General features: G+C 47.5%; 2 protein-coding genes across 2 annotated transcripts in view; both read left to right on the plus strand.

Annotated features, from left to right (window-relative positions):
- Positions 1 to 1,269: 1,269 nt before the first annotated feature.
- LOC128823363 (zinc finger protein 771-like) lies at positions 1,270 to 1,902 on the plus strand. The gene has a single exon (XM_054005607.1). It carries the CDS (start codon positions 1,270 to 1,272, stop codon positions 1,900 to 1,902), a length of 633 nt encoding a protein of 210 aa, XP_053861582.1.
- Positions 1,903 to 7,832: 5,930 nt separating this feature from the next.
- LOC128823364 (adenylate cyclase type 10-like) overlaps positions 7,833 to 16,465 on the plus strand; it is a 74,336-nt gene continuing 65,703 nt past the window's right edge. Inside the window, exons 1-4 of the mRNA XM_054005608.1 lie at positions 7,833 to 7,977; positions 10,260 to 10,364; positions 11,989 to 12,027; positions 15,305 to 15,448. Coding sequence (XP_053861583.1) covers positions 7,833 to 7,977; positions 10,260 to 10,364; positions 11,989 to 12,027; positions 15,305 to 15,448 — 433 coding nt within the window. The remainder of the gene's footprint in view (positions 7,978 to 10,259; positions 10,365 to 11,988; positions 12,028 to 15,304; positions 15,449 to 16,465) is intronic.

The raw sequence follows: 16,465 nt of genomic DNA on the forward strand, positions 1-16,465 counted from the left end.
GGAATAAGCTGTGTTGTTCTAAGCAGCTTTCTACCGGTCTCACTGGGTCCCCATGAGAGGATTGTAGCCCCTCAGCTGGTTTCAAACCAATATCGTTTAACCAGCGCAAAACACGGGGGAACAGGCCTTGTGCTATAAAACAGAAACCAGTGCAGAACCACCGACGTGTAAATAAAAACCTGTGATTGAAATAAAACCAAAATCAGTGTGAAAACAAACCCCGGATCCGGTTGGTTAGCACTTTGAGGCCCTAGTTCTGGATGAGGGCCCCGTTGTGCCAGGCACTGGGTGTATCCTGGGCAAGCTACATTTTAAGCATAAAATGAGACCCAAGAGGTGCATGGCACACATGGGAGCAGGCGGTGGCCGTTGCACAAACACCATAGGGTAGAATCACCCTGAGTCAGGCTTCAGATTTGTGTCGGCCTTTCGTATCAGTAATTACAGAGCAGTTACGTAAATGTAGTAAAAGTCACAGATCGCTAAATTTACTGTGACAGCTCCGGGATTTTTAACAAAACCTGCCCTCCTCCTCACCCTGCCCAGGGGACACTACCCGCCCAAAGAAGCACCTTCCCCCCAGCGCTGCAGCCCTAACCCCAGTCTGGGGCAGAGTGGATATGGGTGGCAATGCCATTCACTGAAGCTGGGCCCGCTTCCCCCACGGTTATCACTGGGGGCGGGGGTAAATCTGAGCGGCGCTGTAACCCCGGAGGCCAGGTCTCAATGCCCAGAGTGAGTTGTTGGGTCCAACCCTGTGGGCCAGGAGCTGCCATTGCAGGGTGAAATCGCTTCATCGGTGACATTTTCCTGTCCTTGACAAACCTGTAGCCTTTACTGTGTGCTAACATCGGGGTTGCCTCTGCTCTTTCCAGCAGGGCTCGGGATCCCAGGAGGAACGAGGGCACAGGTTGAATGTGGGGAGAGCACGGCAGGAAAGCCGGATCCCACATCCCACAGAGGGATCCATGAACAGGACGCAGTCCCTCCCCGGGGTAAACTCAGCCAGAGACCAGATCTGGCTACACACCAGAGACTCCCCATTGGCCGGCGTCCCCATCACTGCATCGACTGCGGCAAGAGATTCAGCAACCCCTCCGCGCTGACCCAGCACCGGCGCATGCATATTGGGGAGAGGCCGTACCACTGTGCTGCCTGTGGGAGGAGCTTCAGACAGTCCTCAGTCCTGAGAATTCACCAGCTTACGCACACCAGGGAGCAGCCGCACTGTGTGCTGACTGTGGCAAGGGCTTTTCACAGATTTCACACATGAGAATCCATCAACGCACACATACAGGGGAGCGGCCGCATCGCTGTGCTGACTGTGGCAAGGGCTTTGCACACAGCTCAAGCCTCAGCAAACACCAGCGCACACACACCGGGGAGCGGCCGCACTGCTGTGCTGACTGTGACAAGAGCTTTGTACAGAGCTCAGTCCTGAGAAGACACCGGCGCACGCACACCGGAGAGCGGCCGTATCACTGTGCTGACTGCGGCAAGTGCTTTGGACAGGGCTCAATCCTGAGAAGACATCAGCGCACGCACACCGGGGAGCGGCCGCACCGCTGTGCTGACTGTGGCAAGTGCTTTGGACAGATCTCAAACCTGATAGTCCATCAGCGTACGCACACCGGGGAGCGGCCACATCGCTGTGCTGACTGTGGCAAGGGCTTTGTACAGATTTCACACCTGAGAGTCCATCAGCGCACACACACCGGGGAGGGGCCGCACCACTGTGCTGACTGTGGCAAGCACTTTGCTAGGTTGGCCAACCTCATCCAGCACCAAATCACGCACAGCAGTGCCCCTCTGCCAAGGCCAGGGCCTAAGGAGCTTCTGGCAGCCAGTGGGCCTGGCACAGCACCAGCACGTGTGGACCAGGGAGTGGTCCTGTGCCCATGATGCCTGCAGAGAGACTGTGTGGGGCGGGGAAGGGGACTTGGCTGAGTAATGTGGGGAAGAGCAAACAGCTGGGGGAATTTAGAGCAGATGGTCACAGCCTACTCCATTTGGGAGCACCCCCACTGCCACCTCCACCCCCTGTAGGTGGGATCCAGCCAGGAAGCCTTTTGCTTTCTATCCCACACTCACGCATCTGGATGGGATGCAGCCGGGACACCCTCACACCCCTCTAGATGGGACCCAGCCGGGAACCACCTCACACACCTACCTCAGTTCCAGCCAACGGGTGACTCTTGGGTGACATCTAGAGGTGGGATTTGCAGTCCTGTCTCAGCATGGATTGGGCTGAGGGCGGGACAGCCTGGTACATGTGATTGAAAGACAACGCAGGAACTGCTCATGCCATCTTTTTAAATACAAATGTGATGAAGAAAAACTATGTTCTTAATGTGTTACAAAGGTCTGTCTAACCAGGGTGGATTTGATTTAAATCAAATTGATTTAAATCACTAGTCGGGAAGAATCGATTTATGTAGAAATCCATGATTAAAAGTGCATTCTTGTTGGTTGTTATAACCTTAATACATATTCTTCACAACTAAGAGATAGATGTAGATTTCATTTTTAGAAGGTTACACACTATACATTAAGTGATTTATTTTGAAATCTTTTCAGATTAGTTTTATAGCCATATCAGAAAATGAATGATTGGTTATTTCATTTACCAAAGGTAATTGAAGCAGATGTTTACGAAGTCATTGGGAGGTGAACGATCTCCAATTCAACAGGTTAATCATTAATATTTGGAGGATTTTCTTGCCATGCTGTATGAGGAGGAGAACATCACCAGACAGACATTTAAATTGTTTTATTTAACTAAAGCAACAACGTTATGTATTCTGCATTTTTTTTCTTCAACAGCAAACATACAATATTTTTACAAAACAAGCATATGAATTTTTGAATTGAGTTAAACATTCAAGTTTTTTAAAATCAGGTTTGTTTTTGTTAAAATTGTTTTTAACTAAAATAGTTAAATGATATATTTTTAAAAAATATTTCATCAATTATATCAGCCAGGTCAACATGAGAAACTTAAAATATTGGCTTCTGTGGCTAACTTAGTCGTCTTCACCTTCATTTTCTTGTTTGCTCATAATCTGGAAAAGAAAAACAAGCTTTCCTGCTTTTTCAGGTCCCAAACGATTTCTCAATTTGGAATTAATTATTCCAAAGGAAGAAAATATTCTTTCTACTCTGGCAGAAGAAGCTACTGCTGTTAAAAGTGAGATTATCACTTCAACAGTCTCTGAATCCAAGTGTTTAAGTGACTTCCACTAATTCCACCAAAACTGGGTCCCTAATCCATGAACTATTGGAACTCATTTACAAAACTTTTCTTAATCATTACATGAATATATTGTCTCCTACTAAAGAATTAGAATTTATAATCCCTATTCCGTGATGAGATATTTGAGCTATAACGTATCTTAGTTAAAACTATCTTGATTGGTTTTTTTCCCCAAAAAGCATTTTATCAAAAAAAAAGCTGATTTTTAAACCAATTGTTTTTTTTTTTTAATTTCTCTACCCTGTCTAGGAACCATCACATGGCCTGTTTACATGGCTTCAGCCTAGTTTTCTAGAATCATGCAGCTGGCTTAACAAGCAACCAGTGTTAGTGCATTGGGCATGGCCTTGTTTTGCAGCAAGGCTCTAAGAAGCTGCATGGCTTAAGGTTGCCCAGACAAATGCCCTTTTAAAAGATGCTGCTGTCCACCAGTCACTGACTGGGTCTTCTGGCTACCATACACACAGCCAATGGGGAGGGAGGTGACACTCATCCAATACACAGTGCTTCACATGCAAGGTAGTGTGTAGCTACCCAAGGCTTGAGTGCTAGGAGGACTTCTGGTCCTGTGCAGTTCATAACCCAGTTCTTTAGTGGCCTAGCTCAGTGTCTGCCACTAGGTTGGGAATTTTTCCCGCAAACGGAAATGTTCAGCTTGGTGGGTGCCAAACAACTTGACCCACCCCACACACCTTTCTTCATCTTAATCTCTACTTCATTAAAACCATTTCCCCATCCCTGGTATCAGGGGACGAGCTCCTAGCCCCTCTGGAGGAGGGGGGAAGAGGCTGTCCCCTATTCCTAATACTCTTCCAAAGTCCGCTCCTAGAAGGGGCTAGGAAAGAGCAGTTGCCTCTACAAATAAAGTGATTGAATCAAGAACTTTCTGTAGCCATTATGAGGTGAAGTTTGTTTAATGGTGCGTAGTCTTAAATTGCTCCTGGCTAGAAAAACCTGTGGAAAACTAGACAACCATTTTGGGAGATCTTGGTCCTGGAGGCTTGATCTTAAGCAGAAAGATTTTCTTTTAGATGCAATAAGACTTACCCAGCTCTGCACAGGCATAATAGTAGGGAAAGAAAGCCAGGCATTCGAGGGGGTGTATCTTTGAGTTTAACAATACATGTAACCCCAGAACTGGTGCTGTACAACTGGGAGAGTTGGACAAAGCCTTTTGGGGAGCTAAATTTATCTGCCTTTGAGCAGAATGCTGAAGTCCATGTTTAGCTGGAGCATACGTATCTTTAAGAATAAATTAGCATTATTTGTAGTGCAGAAGAACCGAACAGCCTGTCACGGACCAGGACCCCCCTTGTGCTAGGTGCTGTACAAACTGAACAAAAACAGTCCATGACAGTTGAGTGACACATGGCTACAGGGGATGTCTGCACTGGGAACGAGAGGCAGGGGAAGAGACTGAGAAGAATCCTAGAAGAGCAGTAGGGCTGATGCTAGGAGACCTGCTGTCCCTCGGATGCTTCTGCCAGACCGGAGATGGTGTAGAAAGGAGACAGCTAATCGTGAGGGCCAATCTGCAACAAGGAAGAGAAGTGCAGAGCGCTGAGGTTCCAGATCTTGGTCCTAGGGCTGGGGCCAGGCTAGCACTCCTCGCAGGGTGACTGTACCCAGCACGGCTAGCACAGTGGGAAGCAAACGGTTAGTGCCACTCTCCAGTTTTCAGAGGAAACCCTTCATAGATGTGCCCTTCTCCCCTGCACATTTTTGGACACTTCCTTTGCCCCACCCCCCACTTGTTTTTTTCCTCCCACCACCAATTGCATTTTACCAATGAAATGGGGGGGAATCCAATCAACTGAAAAAGCTGCTCTGTTTTTTCCTATTTAATCCAAATAAATTTTCTAAATGGAAACGTATTCAGGGGTTTGAAAGCCCCCCCCCCCCTTTTTTTTGACAAATTTTGTTTGAACATGTTGGTTCAGTTCTATGCTATTGATCTTCAGCAGCTCTCAGGCAACGAGCTCTGGTCCTTCTCGGGCCCCTAGCAGCAGAGGATCTAAGCACCCCACTCTTAGTGGATTTGTCCTCACAGCCCCCTATGCTAGTGCTCCTCCACCTGCCTTCCCTGGGTTTGCAGATGGCACCGGGGTGGAGACAGGAGCTAGGCTTGGAGTGAGCTGAGGTGCCGATGGGGTTTAGTAGCTGCCAGGCAGGGTTTTGTAGTGCAGGGGTGCCTAACACTGGTCCTCAGGCAATAAGTACCTTTGTGGATCTGGGCTGAAGGGTCTCAAAAGGAACCCCAAAGCCCCCAACCTTTGAAGACTGTGCCCTTCCCATAAGTCAGATACGAATACCTCAGCCAGGCTCCCCCATGCTCATCTCTCTGCCGCACCTAGACACCAGCCCCTTCTATGTTTGGGAAGTCCCCTCTCCCAGTGCTGTAGAGACCCCTGCGGAGTCCGTTCAGTGATGGCCCAGGCAGGGCCCTGGGATGCTGGCTATGTGTATCTATGAAGCCTGTAGCAGACTCACCCCCAGGGACGATTTAACAGCAGAGAGCTTGAAGAAGACACGTCTCCCCTCTTCTGGGCAGACAGTTTTTCATCTCCTCCTGGGTTGGGTTCTCCCTCCTCCCTTGAAGCTTGACACTTGGTTGAGGTGTTACAGGGTGGGATGGACTGGGCCTTGTTGTATGGATATTGATCTCAAAAGCCCAAAGAGTTAAAGGTGTTTATAAACTCTTTCACTGTCCAACTTCAAACAGGGATAGATAGGCTTGGGGTTATTTTAAACAGAGGGCTTGATTTTACTCAGTAACTTGGCAAACACCCAAAAGCATTATTTAAATTAAAAGTTTATTGATTAAAAACAAGAAAGAACAAGAAATCAAAACAGGCATTTATAGTCAAACTGTGGTTGAATGATTATGCAAAACAAACTTAGGCAAAACCTTGAAAGCCCTTCTCCTTTTGGAGACAAAATAGCAGACTCATATTTTCAGAACAACTGTTCTTTGATGGAAAGGGTTAATTTTACTCTCAGTTTTGATGTGTAGAGTGCATTTACTTATCCTGTTCTTAACTAACAGACACAAGGTAGAGAAGAGAGAGGATAGAAAAGATGGGTGAAATATGGCTTTTGTTGATGGTTTTGAAACACTGGGCTGCTGGTTAGTAATGAGTGGGTGCTTTTGGTTGGCAAGTCAACCATGACACCTGCTGCTTGTATCCTGGTTTTCGATTTGGTCAGGGACCTCATCTGATTGGATCTTTTCTTCTTAGACAATCAGGCTTGGATGAATACACCATAGCTGACTTCAGAATTTGATAAACAGTCAAGAGAATGAGAGATAGAAAAGGGGGGGGAGGGCTAGAAAATAACACAACAGGGGAAGGGAAAACAATACAGGCTCTTACACATGCCTCTGCAGTACTGGCAATCGGATATCCCCACTGATGGGCTGAGGATTGGATGTCATGATCATGTGATGACTTTCAGCACTCACAGGTGAAAACAAAGTACCTCGAACAAGATTAAGGCCAGCCGGCCTTCCTCTCAGGAAGAAAGTCCTTTCGATGAGTCAAGGTGAGCTGGGATGAGTTGCAGTGCTGGCAGATCGGGGGATGAGCTGGTATGCAAGGTGGTGAGATGAGAGGGAGAGCTGAACTGAATTGATCTGAACAGAACTGATCGTGTTTTTTTTTCACCGTTTCTTTTTAAGGAACCCAAAAAGAGGAAAAATGGGAGTCATAGTTCATCCCTCTCACCAGTTAGGCTTCATATCCATCACACCAGTTTTGGACAATTAACTTCTGGTTCCACATCTTGTGTTTTTATCAATCATAATTACAACAGTTCTTGGATTATGTCAACATGACCTTTTTAGTTACAACTAATCCAACTTCTTTGTCTGGTTCTTTTGGACTTGTTACAACATCCAGGGTCGTAAACAATTTGACCTATTTTTCATGGTTATTGTAACATCTTAAGACCTTTTACGTACTTTTTACATTTGAGTTTACAAGAGGAGAGCCTCTTGTAGATCCAAGAGTCACAACAGCCCAGACTCGTGTGGGGTTTCTATACCCCATCACACCATTTCTGTGTAAATGGGTTTAAAATACATTAATGAAGGAAGCTTGTCTCATCTATCAGAGGGGTAGCCGTGTTAGTCTGAATCTGTAAAAAGCAACAGAGGGTTCTCTGGCACCTTTGAGACTAACAGAAGTATTGGGAGCATAAGCTTTCTTGGGTAAGAACCTCACTTCTTCAGATGCAAGTCTGAAGAAGTGCATCTGAAGAAGTGAGGTTCTTACCCACGAAAGCTTATGCTCCCAATACTTCTGTTAGTCTCAAAGGTGCCACAGGACCCTCTGTTGCTTGTCTCACCTAGCAACTGTAGCTATGTAGACTGTGATATACAGAGAATGTTACTGGCTGAGACCTGTCTGTCAGTGAATTGTGACCTGTCCTTGATGGGGCTGCTGTCTGACATCACAAGAGTGATCACGGTTACGGCAGGCTAGTGGGAGTCACCTCCTTCCCTGAATGGGAGGATCATATATTGAATTATCCATCAGTGTTGCAGGACCTTGGGCAGCAGATTGCATTCATTGCCAAAATGGAGCAAAGAAAGCCAAGTGACAGCACTACAATTGGGAAAGTCGCAGCTCATGTCCCCGATCTCATCGTATATGGCGATTTCTCCCAGGAGCTGCCTTTCATTGAGAGTTTTGATGGAGTATTGCTTTTTGCAGACATTTCAGGTGGGTAGAGAGATTATTAAGGGTGGGATTTTCAGAAGGGCCCAAGGAAGTTAGGTGCCCAACTTCCATTTAAAATCAATGGGATTTGTGTGCCTAAAGGCTTGTCTACATGGCAAATTACGGTGTAGCAAGCCAGAGTGTGAATCAATAGGTTGCCAGTTGCCACGCACTAACTCGGTGTGTGGACAATGCTACACCAGAGTGAAAAGTTCCAGAGTGTGGCTTGATGTACCTTGCTCTCAACCAGCAGCATGCTAAGCTATATCCGTGACTTAGCAGTGTCCATACGATGAGTGAATGGATGGCAAGCTGGTATGCTGTAGAGTCACACCCTGGCTTATTGTGCAGTAACTCACCGTGTAGACAAGTCCTAACTCCCTTATTAGGCCTTTCTGAAAAGCCCACCCTTAGTACATGGAAGGTTTAAAAGAGATATTGTCTGCGGTAATGGGAGACTTGGGCCCAAATCTAGCTGAAGTCACAGCTGAAATGGCTTAGGGACTTTCGTCTTTATTACGTTGACCGTTTTGCAGAATTGGCGTCTTTAGGCTGAAAAGAGTTTGGGACAGGAGTAGCAGAGGATGGTGCAGCAGCTGCTCAGGGCAGAGTTGTCAACTGCCGTCCCCATGCTGGAACTTTATGCAATTTTTTAAATATGATGGGCCCAGGCCAAAGAATACCTGGAAGATAAGGACTGGGACCTTGAACTTGACTTTGTATTATGTGGGAAGATAGGTTTGATGTGGTTGTGATAGTTTGTGTTGCTGTGGAGATGTGCTGCCACATTCTCAGTTTTCTGAGGCGTGAAGGCTTTATGCCCAGGTATTTTGCATTTCTGCAGCCCAGCTGGGAGGTGAGGAAAGCATATATAACAGAGACCAGGTCATCATTCTCTAGGATGAGTCTCTCCTAGACAACTGGATGTTGTAGAGAAAGTTACTTGAGGATGCTACTGTGTGAGATTGTATCATCAGCGAACATTCCTAAACTACAGATTGAATTGACCAACGATAGATGTGTACCTTCAACCAAAGGAGACTGCACTGTGATTGCAAACGCCTCTACCCACTGGCATCTCCTCTGTCTTGTTCAGGTTCTGCTTTAATCAGGTGTTCTCCATCCATGAACTGATCTCCTCCAAGCACTGGGCCATCTTGGTGGTAGGGGTATAGTCATATGTATATGCGGAAGGAGAAGCAGAGCTGTGTGTCATCTGCATATTGCTGGCACTCGTGTCCCTGTTGTCTGACCAGTTTGTAGGTATTGAATAGGACTGGAGAGAGAACTGATCCTTGTGGCACTCTGCAAGTGAAAGGTCTGATGGGAGACAAGCAATTTCCCATCACTACCTAGAAAGGACTTAATGCTTTTTAGCATGTTCCCCTGGATCTCTGCCACCTCTCTCAGAAGAGTCAGCATGATCTCATGGCAAACAGGGTCAAATGAGTGGGGGAAGGATCAGAACTAGAAAGCAGGGACAGTTCCAACATAGGAACAAAGTGAACTGAAAGAACTAGGGACTTGAAAATCAGGGACTGTTGCATGCAGGGTGGATAAAAATTAATTAAAAAATATAAAAGGATTTTTTTTATTTAAATAGGATTATTTTTATTTAAATATAGATTTATTTTAAGAAAAAACAATCCGATTTAAAATTAAACTTGAAATTAGCAACTTATGTTAAGGCCTAAACTTATAGCCTATTAAAATCATTTAAATTACATACAAAAATAACACATAGCGGTACACATTTGTTGCCAAGTTTTAATGAAAGTCAAATTTCATTTCAAATGAGCCGGTGGAAGTCACTGGCTAAGCACCTGGAACCAGAATTAGCTGATGTGCTAAACCAGTTTTTGGCAGCAGTAGCCTCTTGTGCGGTGCAGAATGAAATAAAGAAAATATTCTGTTTATTCAGCTAGTTCAGTTCAAAGACTAGTTCATTCAAAATTAAGAAGCCAGTTGGAAGTTGAAAAAGAGGGAATGCTTGTTTTCCTCTTCCAATTGCAAACAAAAACAAGGTGAAAGAGGATGCGATCGACTTGTTCTAAAATCTTGAAGGACGTGGTGACCTAGAAACTCCAGTTGAATTCACTAACTACAGATAATACTTCCTTTGCTTAATAAATCAGTTTTAAATGGAAAATAAGTTTTGTTAAACTTTTTTTCTTATGTATCCAGCACATTTTAGGTAACACAAAGCATGTCTGACTGCAGTCGCTGAGATCATCTGCCATTTCTTGCCTCCTCCAGTGGCTGCCTGACTGCTGTTTGTGTTACAGGTTTTACTGCACTGACGGAGAAGTTTAGCACGGACACCAGTCTGGACTGTGGCGCTGAGCAGCTAACGCAGACCCTCAATCATTATGTAGGGGATATTGTGGAAGGTAAGTAACGAGCAGCATGATCCCTCGCTGAGAGCACTTCCTTGGCTCAGGTCAGGGGAACTGAAGAAATGCCCATCAGAAAGGTGTTCTGTTAAGCAGCCTGGGCCCTTCTTGGAGGTTGGGATCTTCTCTGTCACTTAGGGAGCCTTGAAAATCTCCCAAGATTAGGAGGGCTGGATGGAGCTGCTTTGGGAACCAGCCTTTGCTGCTCCCCACTGGCACAGCGTGTCCTGCTTTGAAGAGTCCATTGTTCCTTTGGCTCTACCCTGGTGTATGCCTCCACCTAAGTTCCCTGTAAGCTGCACGGCCACCTGGCAGCCTCTCAGTGCCATGCAGGTGCTCAGGGAATCCGCCACAGCCGGGGGATGGGCACTTATCCTGCGGCCCCATCCCCAAAGCTGCTGCGGCGAGGAGAGGCGCCTCTCCCCCGCAGCCCAGGTGCTGATGCGGGGAGAAAGAGCTGAGGGGAGTCCTCTCTTCCTGCTGTAGCCCCCTCCCCCACTCCAAACCCTTCATCCTGGATCCACCCCAGAGCCCGCACTCCCAGCTGGCGCCCTCACCCCCTGCTCCCCAGCCCTCTGCCCCAGCCCTGAGCCCCTCATCCCTGGCACCACCCCAGAGCCCGCACCCCCAGCTGGCGCCCTCACCCCCTGCTCCTCAGCCCTGACCACACTCCTAACCTCTCGGCCCCGGCCTCACCCTCACCACATGAATTTTTTTATGAGTCACATATCACCTCCATATTGGTGCACATAACAAAATTCATTCCGCACATGGGTGGGAAAAATTAGAGGGAACACTCGTCTCCACCCCATTTCACTGGAAGAGCAACGTCTTGTTGTTTATGTGGCCAAGGAGTAGGGTGACCCTGTGACATCAGCACACTAATGATTTGGGGATCTGAGCTCTGACAAAAGTTACCAATTCCCTCTCAGGATCTAGAAAGCCTCCCAACACCCTCAGAGCACAATGTGGCCCTTCCTTGTCTATCTTAGGCTTTTATATGGCCTCCAACACCCCTGTGAGGAAGTGAGGTAGGGGAGTGCTATTATTCATGTTATGGATAAGGAACCCAGGCATGGAGAGGCCAGGTGATTTGCCCAACGTCACACCTGTAGTCTGTGATGGAGCAGGGAACCAAATCCAAGTCGCCAGAGTCTCTGGCTTAGCTCCCTAACCACTGGATCATCCTTCCTTATCTCCTGCTGTCACATTGCTTTTGAGAACTTGCTTCAAAACTTCCCATGGAGCAGTGCTTCTCAGGTTGTCCCTGGGGCCCTCCCTGTTGGATGCGACATTTTGAGAACTGAGCAGTAGGGGATTTGAAGGGTTGGGAGAAGAGGTCGGTCTGGGAAGGGATATTTCTAGTTGCCATAGAAACACTGTGCTCTGCCTCCTTATGGTGGCTTTTGAGATGGAGTTTAACTCCCTGATTTTTGCTCTGAGCCCTCAGCATCTTGCTCACTCAGTCATACCTACTCTGCAATATATGCCCCCTCAATGTGTGCATGCACAAACACACACACACACACGTGCCCATCCCCCGATCGACAGAACAATTTGTTCCATGATTTTCTTTGACAAGAGCTGTGTGTAACTTCTCTCGCCTTTTCTCTTGCTGCAGAGGTGCTGATTTATGGAGGCGATATCTTGAACTTTGCAGGTATTTATTAGCTTGTGATATCTGGGGTGGGGTAGAGCGGCCTACTCTCCCGTTGTCATTTGACTTGTGAGGCTCTGGACAGTGGCGGCATTCAAACTAGCCAACTCCCTTTTCTTGTTCTATTGTACCCGTCCCTCTGGCTTCTATTCCCACAGAGCTGATCTATGATTTGGAAGAAGCAAGAATTTACACTATATCTTTCAGTTAGAAACAACCCCGATTCCCCTTCCTCTGTGTCTGATTGAGAAATCCTGGCTGGTGCTTCCTTTAGAACTGAGCTCAGATGGAAGTTAGGCACCTAAATACCTTTATTTGTGCATAAGCTTTCATGGGTAAAACCCCCCACTTCTTCAGATGCATGGATACACTTCTTCACTCCATGCATCTAAAGATGTGCGTTTTTTACCCACGAAATCTTATGCCCAAATAAATCTGTTAGTCTTTAAGGTGCCACCGGACTCCTTGTTGTTTTTGTAGATACAGACTAACAGACTACCCCCCTGATACTAAATACCTTTGGGGATCTCGGCCTGAATGACTGTGCTAGCAGTTGCCCAAGGGCGATAGGAGGTGCAAAGCCTTAGATGTATCTTAGCCAGCGGACACAGGTTTGGTGTGTGTGGGAGAGGGGAGGGGAACATGCAGCAAGCCACTGCAAGGGGTCACTGACGGGGAAGGGACACTTGCAGTCAGTGGCTATAAGGGATCACCGGGAAGAAAGGTTTACTTGTAAAAAGCAGCTGCAGGGCATTACTGAGGCCTGGTCTACACTACGAGTTTAAGTCGAATTTAGCAGCGTTAATTCAAATTAAGCCTGGACACGTTCACACGACGAAGCCCTTTTTTCCGACTTAAAGGGCCCTTTAAACCGGTTTCTTTACTCCACCTCCAACGAGGGGATTAGTGCTAAAATCGGCCTTTACGGGTCGGAATTGGGGTAGTGTGGACGGAATTCAACGTTATTGGCCTCCGGGAGCTATCCCACAGTGCTTCATTGTGACCGCTCTGGACAGCACTCTCAACTCAGATGCACTGGCCAGGTAGACAGGAAAAGCCCCGCGAACTTTTGAATTTCATTTCCTGTTTGCCCAGCGAGGAGAGCACAGATGACCACGCAGAGCTCATCAGCACAGGTAACCGTGATGGAGTCCCAGGATCGCAAAAGAGCTCCAGCATGGACCGAACGGGAGCTACGGGATCTGCTCACCATATGGGGAGATGAATCAGTGCTAGCTGAACTCCGTAGCAGTAAACGAAATGGCAAAATATTAGAAAAGGTCTCCAAGGCCATGAAGGACCGAGGCCATAACAGGGACGCACAGCAGTGCCGCGTGAAAATTAAGAAGCTAAGGCAAGCCTACCACAAAGCCAGAGAGGCAAACGGAAGGTCCGGGACAGAGCCGCAAACATGCCGCTTCTACGCGGAGCTGCATGCCATTCTAGGGGGTGCAGCCACCACTACCCCAACCGTGTGCTATGACTCCGTCAATGGAGAATCACGCAACAGGGAAGCGGGTTCAGGGTACGAGGAAGATGAGGATGAAGATAATATAGATAGCTCACAGCAGCAAGGAAGCGGAGAAACCGGTTTCCCCAACAGCCAGGATATGTTTATCACCCGAGACCTGGAACCAGTAACCCCCGAACTCACCCAAGGTGTGCTCCCAGACCCTGAGGGCACACAAGGGACCTCTGGTGAGTGTACCTTTGTAAATATTACACATGGAATCGGCGTTCCACGGCAGGAACCTGCCCCAGTAACACCATGATTTGCACATTGCTGGGGCCTGTGCCTTGTGAGAGGTCTATGTCCATGTCAATTTCCTCATCACTCTCTTCGCCGCACTGCAATCGCCTCATCGGCTGGTCCTGGTTTTGCTTTGGCATGTCCTGGCTCTGCATATACTCCAGGACAATGTGCGTGGTGTTCATAGTGCTCATAATTGCTGTGGTGATCTGAGCGGGCTCCATGATCCCAGTGCTATGGCGTCTGGTCTAAAAAAAAGCGCGAAACTATTGTCTGACGGAGGGAGGGAGGGAGAGGCGAGTGACGACATGGCGTACAGGTACAGGGAATTAAAATCAACAAAGGTGGCTGTGCATCAGGGAGAAACACAAACAACTGTCACACAGAATGGCCCCCCCCAAAGATTGAACTCAAAACCCTGGGTTTAGCAGGCCGTTGATTTCACAGAGGGAGGGGAAGCAAATGAATACAGAACAAATCTATTTTTTACATCTTAAGCTGGCAGCCGATGGTGCAGCATGACTGATAGCCCTCAGCATCTTCTGGGCGCTTGGCAGAAAATAGCATACTACGACTGATAGCCGCCATCATCATTGGGAAGGCAGCAGAATATGACTGGGGGACATTCGGAGTTTCAGCCATCATCTGGTCGAACTGCAGTATGATGACGACGGATACCAGTCGTAATATACCATCTTCTACCAAAAGGCAAGGGGCTGCTGCTGTGTAGCAATGCAGCCCCACGTCTGCCAGCCCCACATCTGCCAGCACCCAGATCGCCGATGAAGGCTACCAGTCATACTGCACCATCTACTGCCAAAAGGCAATTAGCTGCTGCTGTGTAGCAATGCAGTCCCACGTCTGCCGGCACCCAGAGGACATATGGTGACGGTGAGCTGAGCTGAGCAGAGCGGGCTCCATGCTTGGCGTGGTATGTTGTCTGCACAGATAACCCAGGTAAAAAGGCGCGAATCGATTGTCTGCTGTTGCTCTGACGGAGGGGGAGGGGCCTGATGACATGTACCCAGAACCCCCCGCAAAACTGTTTTGCATCATTCAGGCATTGGGATCTCAACCCAGAATTCCAATGGGCGGCAGAGACTGTGGGAACTGTGGAATAGCTACCCATAGTGCAACATTCCGGAAGTCGACGCTAACCTCGGTACTGTGGACGCGGTCCGCCGACTAGAGCATTTTATGTGGGGACACACACAATCGGCTGTATACAACCGATTTCTATAAAACCAGCTTCTATAAATTCGACCTAATTTCGTAGTGTAGACATACCCTGAGTGGGAAGAGGTAGTCACAACCGACAGCTGCTAGAAGCATAGAGGGGTTGGTCTGTTCACAGCTAGGAGGTGCTAAGGAGTTTGGGGTGGTTAGTGAGCAATCTCTCTGTGGGTCAGAGTGCTGGGCAGGTACAGGTAGATCTGCTGTGGCTTGCTGAAAAGCCAAGTGGCTTTGTCAGCACTTTAGAAACAAGAAGAGCATATATCCCATAAGTCTCTGTCACTCTGCCTTCCCCAGGGGATGCACTGCTAGCGCTGTGGAGAGTGCAACGAAGCCAGATGAGCGATATCATTACACTGGCGCTGAAATGTAGCCTGAGGATCCAGAAAGAGTATGGGGTTCGTGAAACTGAAGTGGGTCTGAAGCTCCAAGTGAAGATAGGTACTATGACTACTAGTGGAATAACAATACTTTGCAGTCACTAGAGAGCACATTCCCAAAGCACTTTACAAAAGTGAATAGGAAGCATTCGCCCCATTGTGCAGGGGGGGAAGCAGAGGCAAATGGAGATGAAATATCTTGCCCCAGGTCACACAGTGAGTTGGTGGTGGAGATGGGATGAGCATTCAGGACTCCTCACTGCCAGTTCCTTGCCCTAACCAGTAAGCAATTCTGCTTCCTGAGTGGACAGTCACATGAGCCCCCACTCCCCTTGCTCCCAAGATATGCCGCTGAGAAACACCCTGCCCAAATCTCGTTCAATTTCTAGTGTGCCAGGAGTCTGTAAAAGATGTTAATTGCTCAGTGATCTGATCAGTTGCATCCTTTTCGGCAGCTGCATGGGAAAAGCTGCTTCTGTGGTAGGGAAAATGTATTTCTGGTCAGAGAGGAGAGTCTTTTGGGGACTGGAATAAAGAGCATTTCACCTCTAAGTTGCTGGTTCAAAATGAGCCTGTGGAAGTGGTGACCAAGACTCGTTCCTATCTGATTGCTTGCTGGCTCATGTGAAATGCATTGCAGGTCTCATTTTAGTTCATAGCAGACATATATCTGTGACACGTAAACCATCCTTACATTCAGAAACAACAGTCTCATCGGAGAAGCCAAGGACTGAATGGGCCTTGGGGATCAAACTACTGAAGTACCTTAGGGAGGCAGTTTGGGGCAGTTGGTCCTAGAGCTGGCCATTCTGTATCTATTATGTGAATAAACAACTACAATTTATTGGTGCCAGTCTGGCACCTTTCAGCGGTGCTGACTGTACCTAGTTTATTTTTACAGAGCTATGACTGTCTCTGAATAGCTTCTGACTAGGACTCATGGACAAAATTCCATCAAAACTGTTTTTCAACGGAAAATTAGGTTTTCTACTAAGCAATTTTTGTTATGAAGAGTGTCTGTTTTCCATGGAAAATTTCAATTTTCCATCAAAAATCCCCAAACAGCTGAAAACGGAAA

This window comes from Malaclemys terrapin, chromosome 15 (assembly GCF_027887155.1).
Source record: "Malaclemys terrapin pileata isolate rMalTer1 chromosome 15, rMalTer1.hap1, whole genome shotgun sequence".
Taxonomy (NCBI): domain Eukaryota; kingdom Metazoa; phylum Chordata; order Testudines; family Emydidae; genus Malaclemys; species Malaclemys terrapin.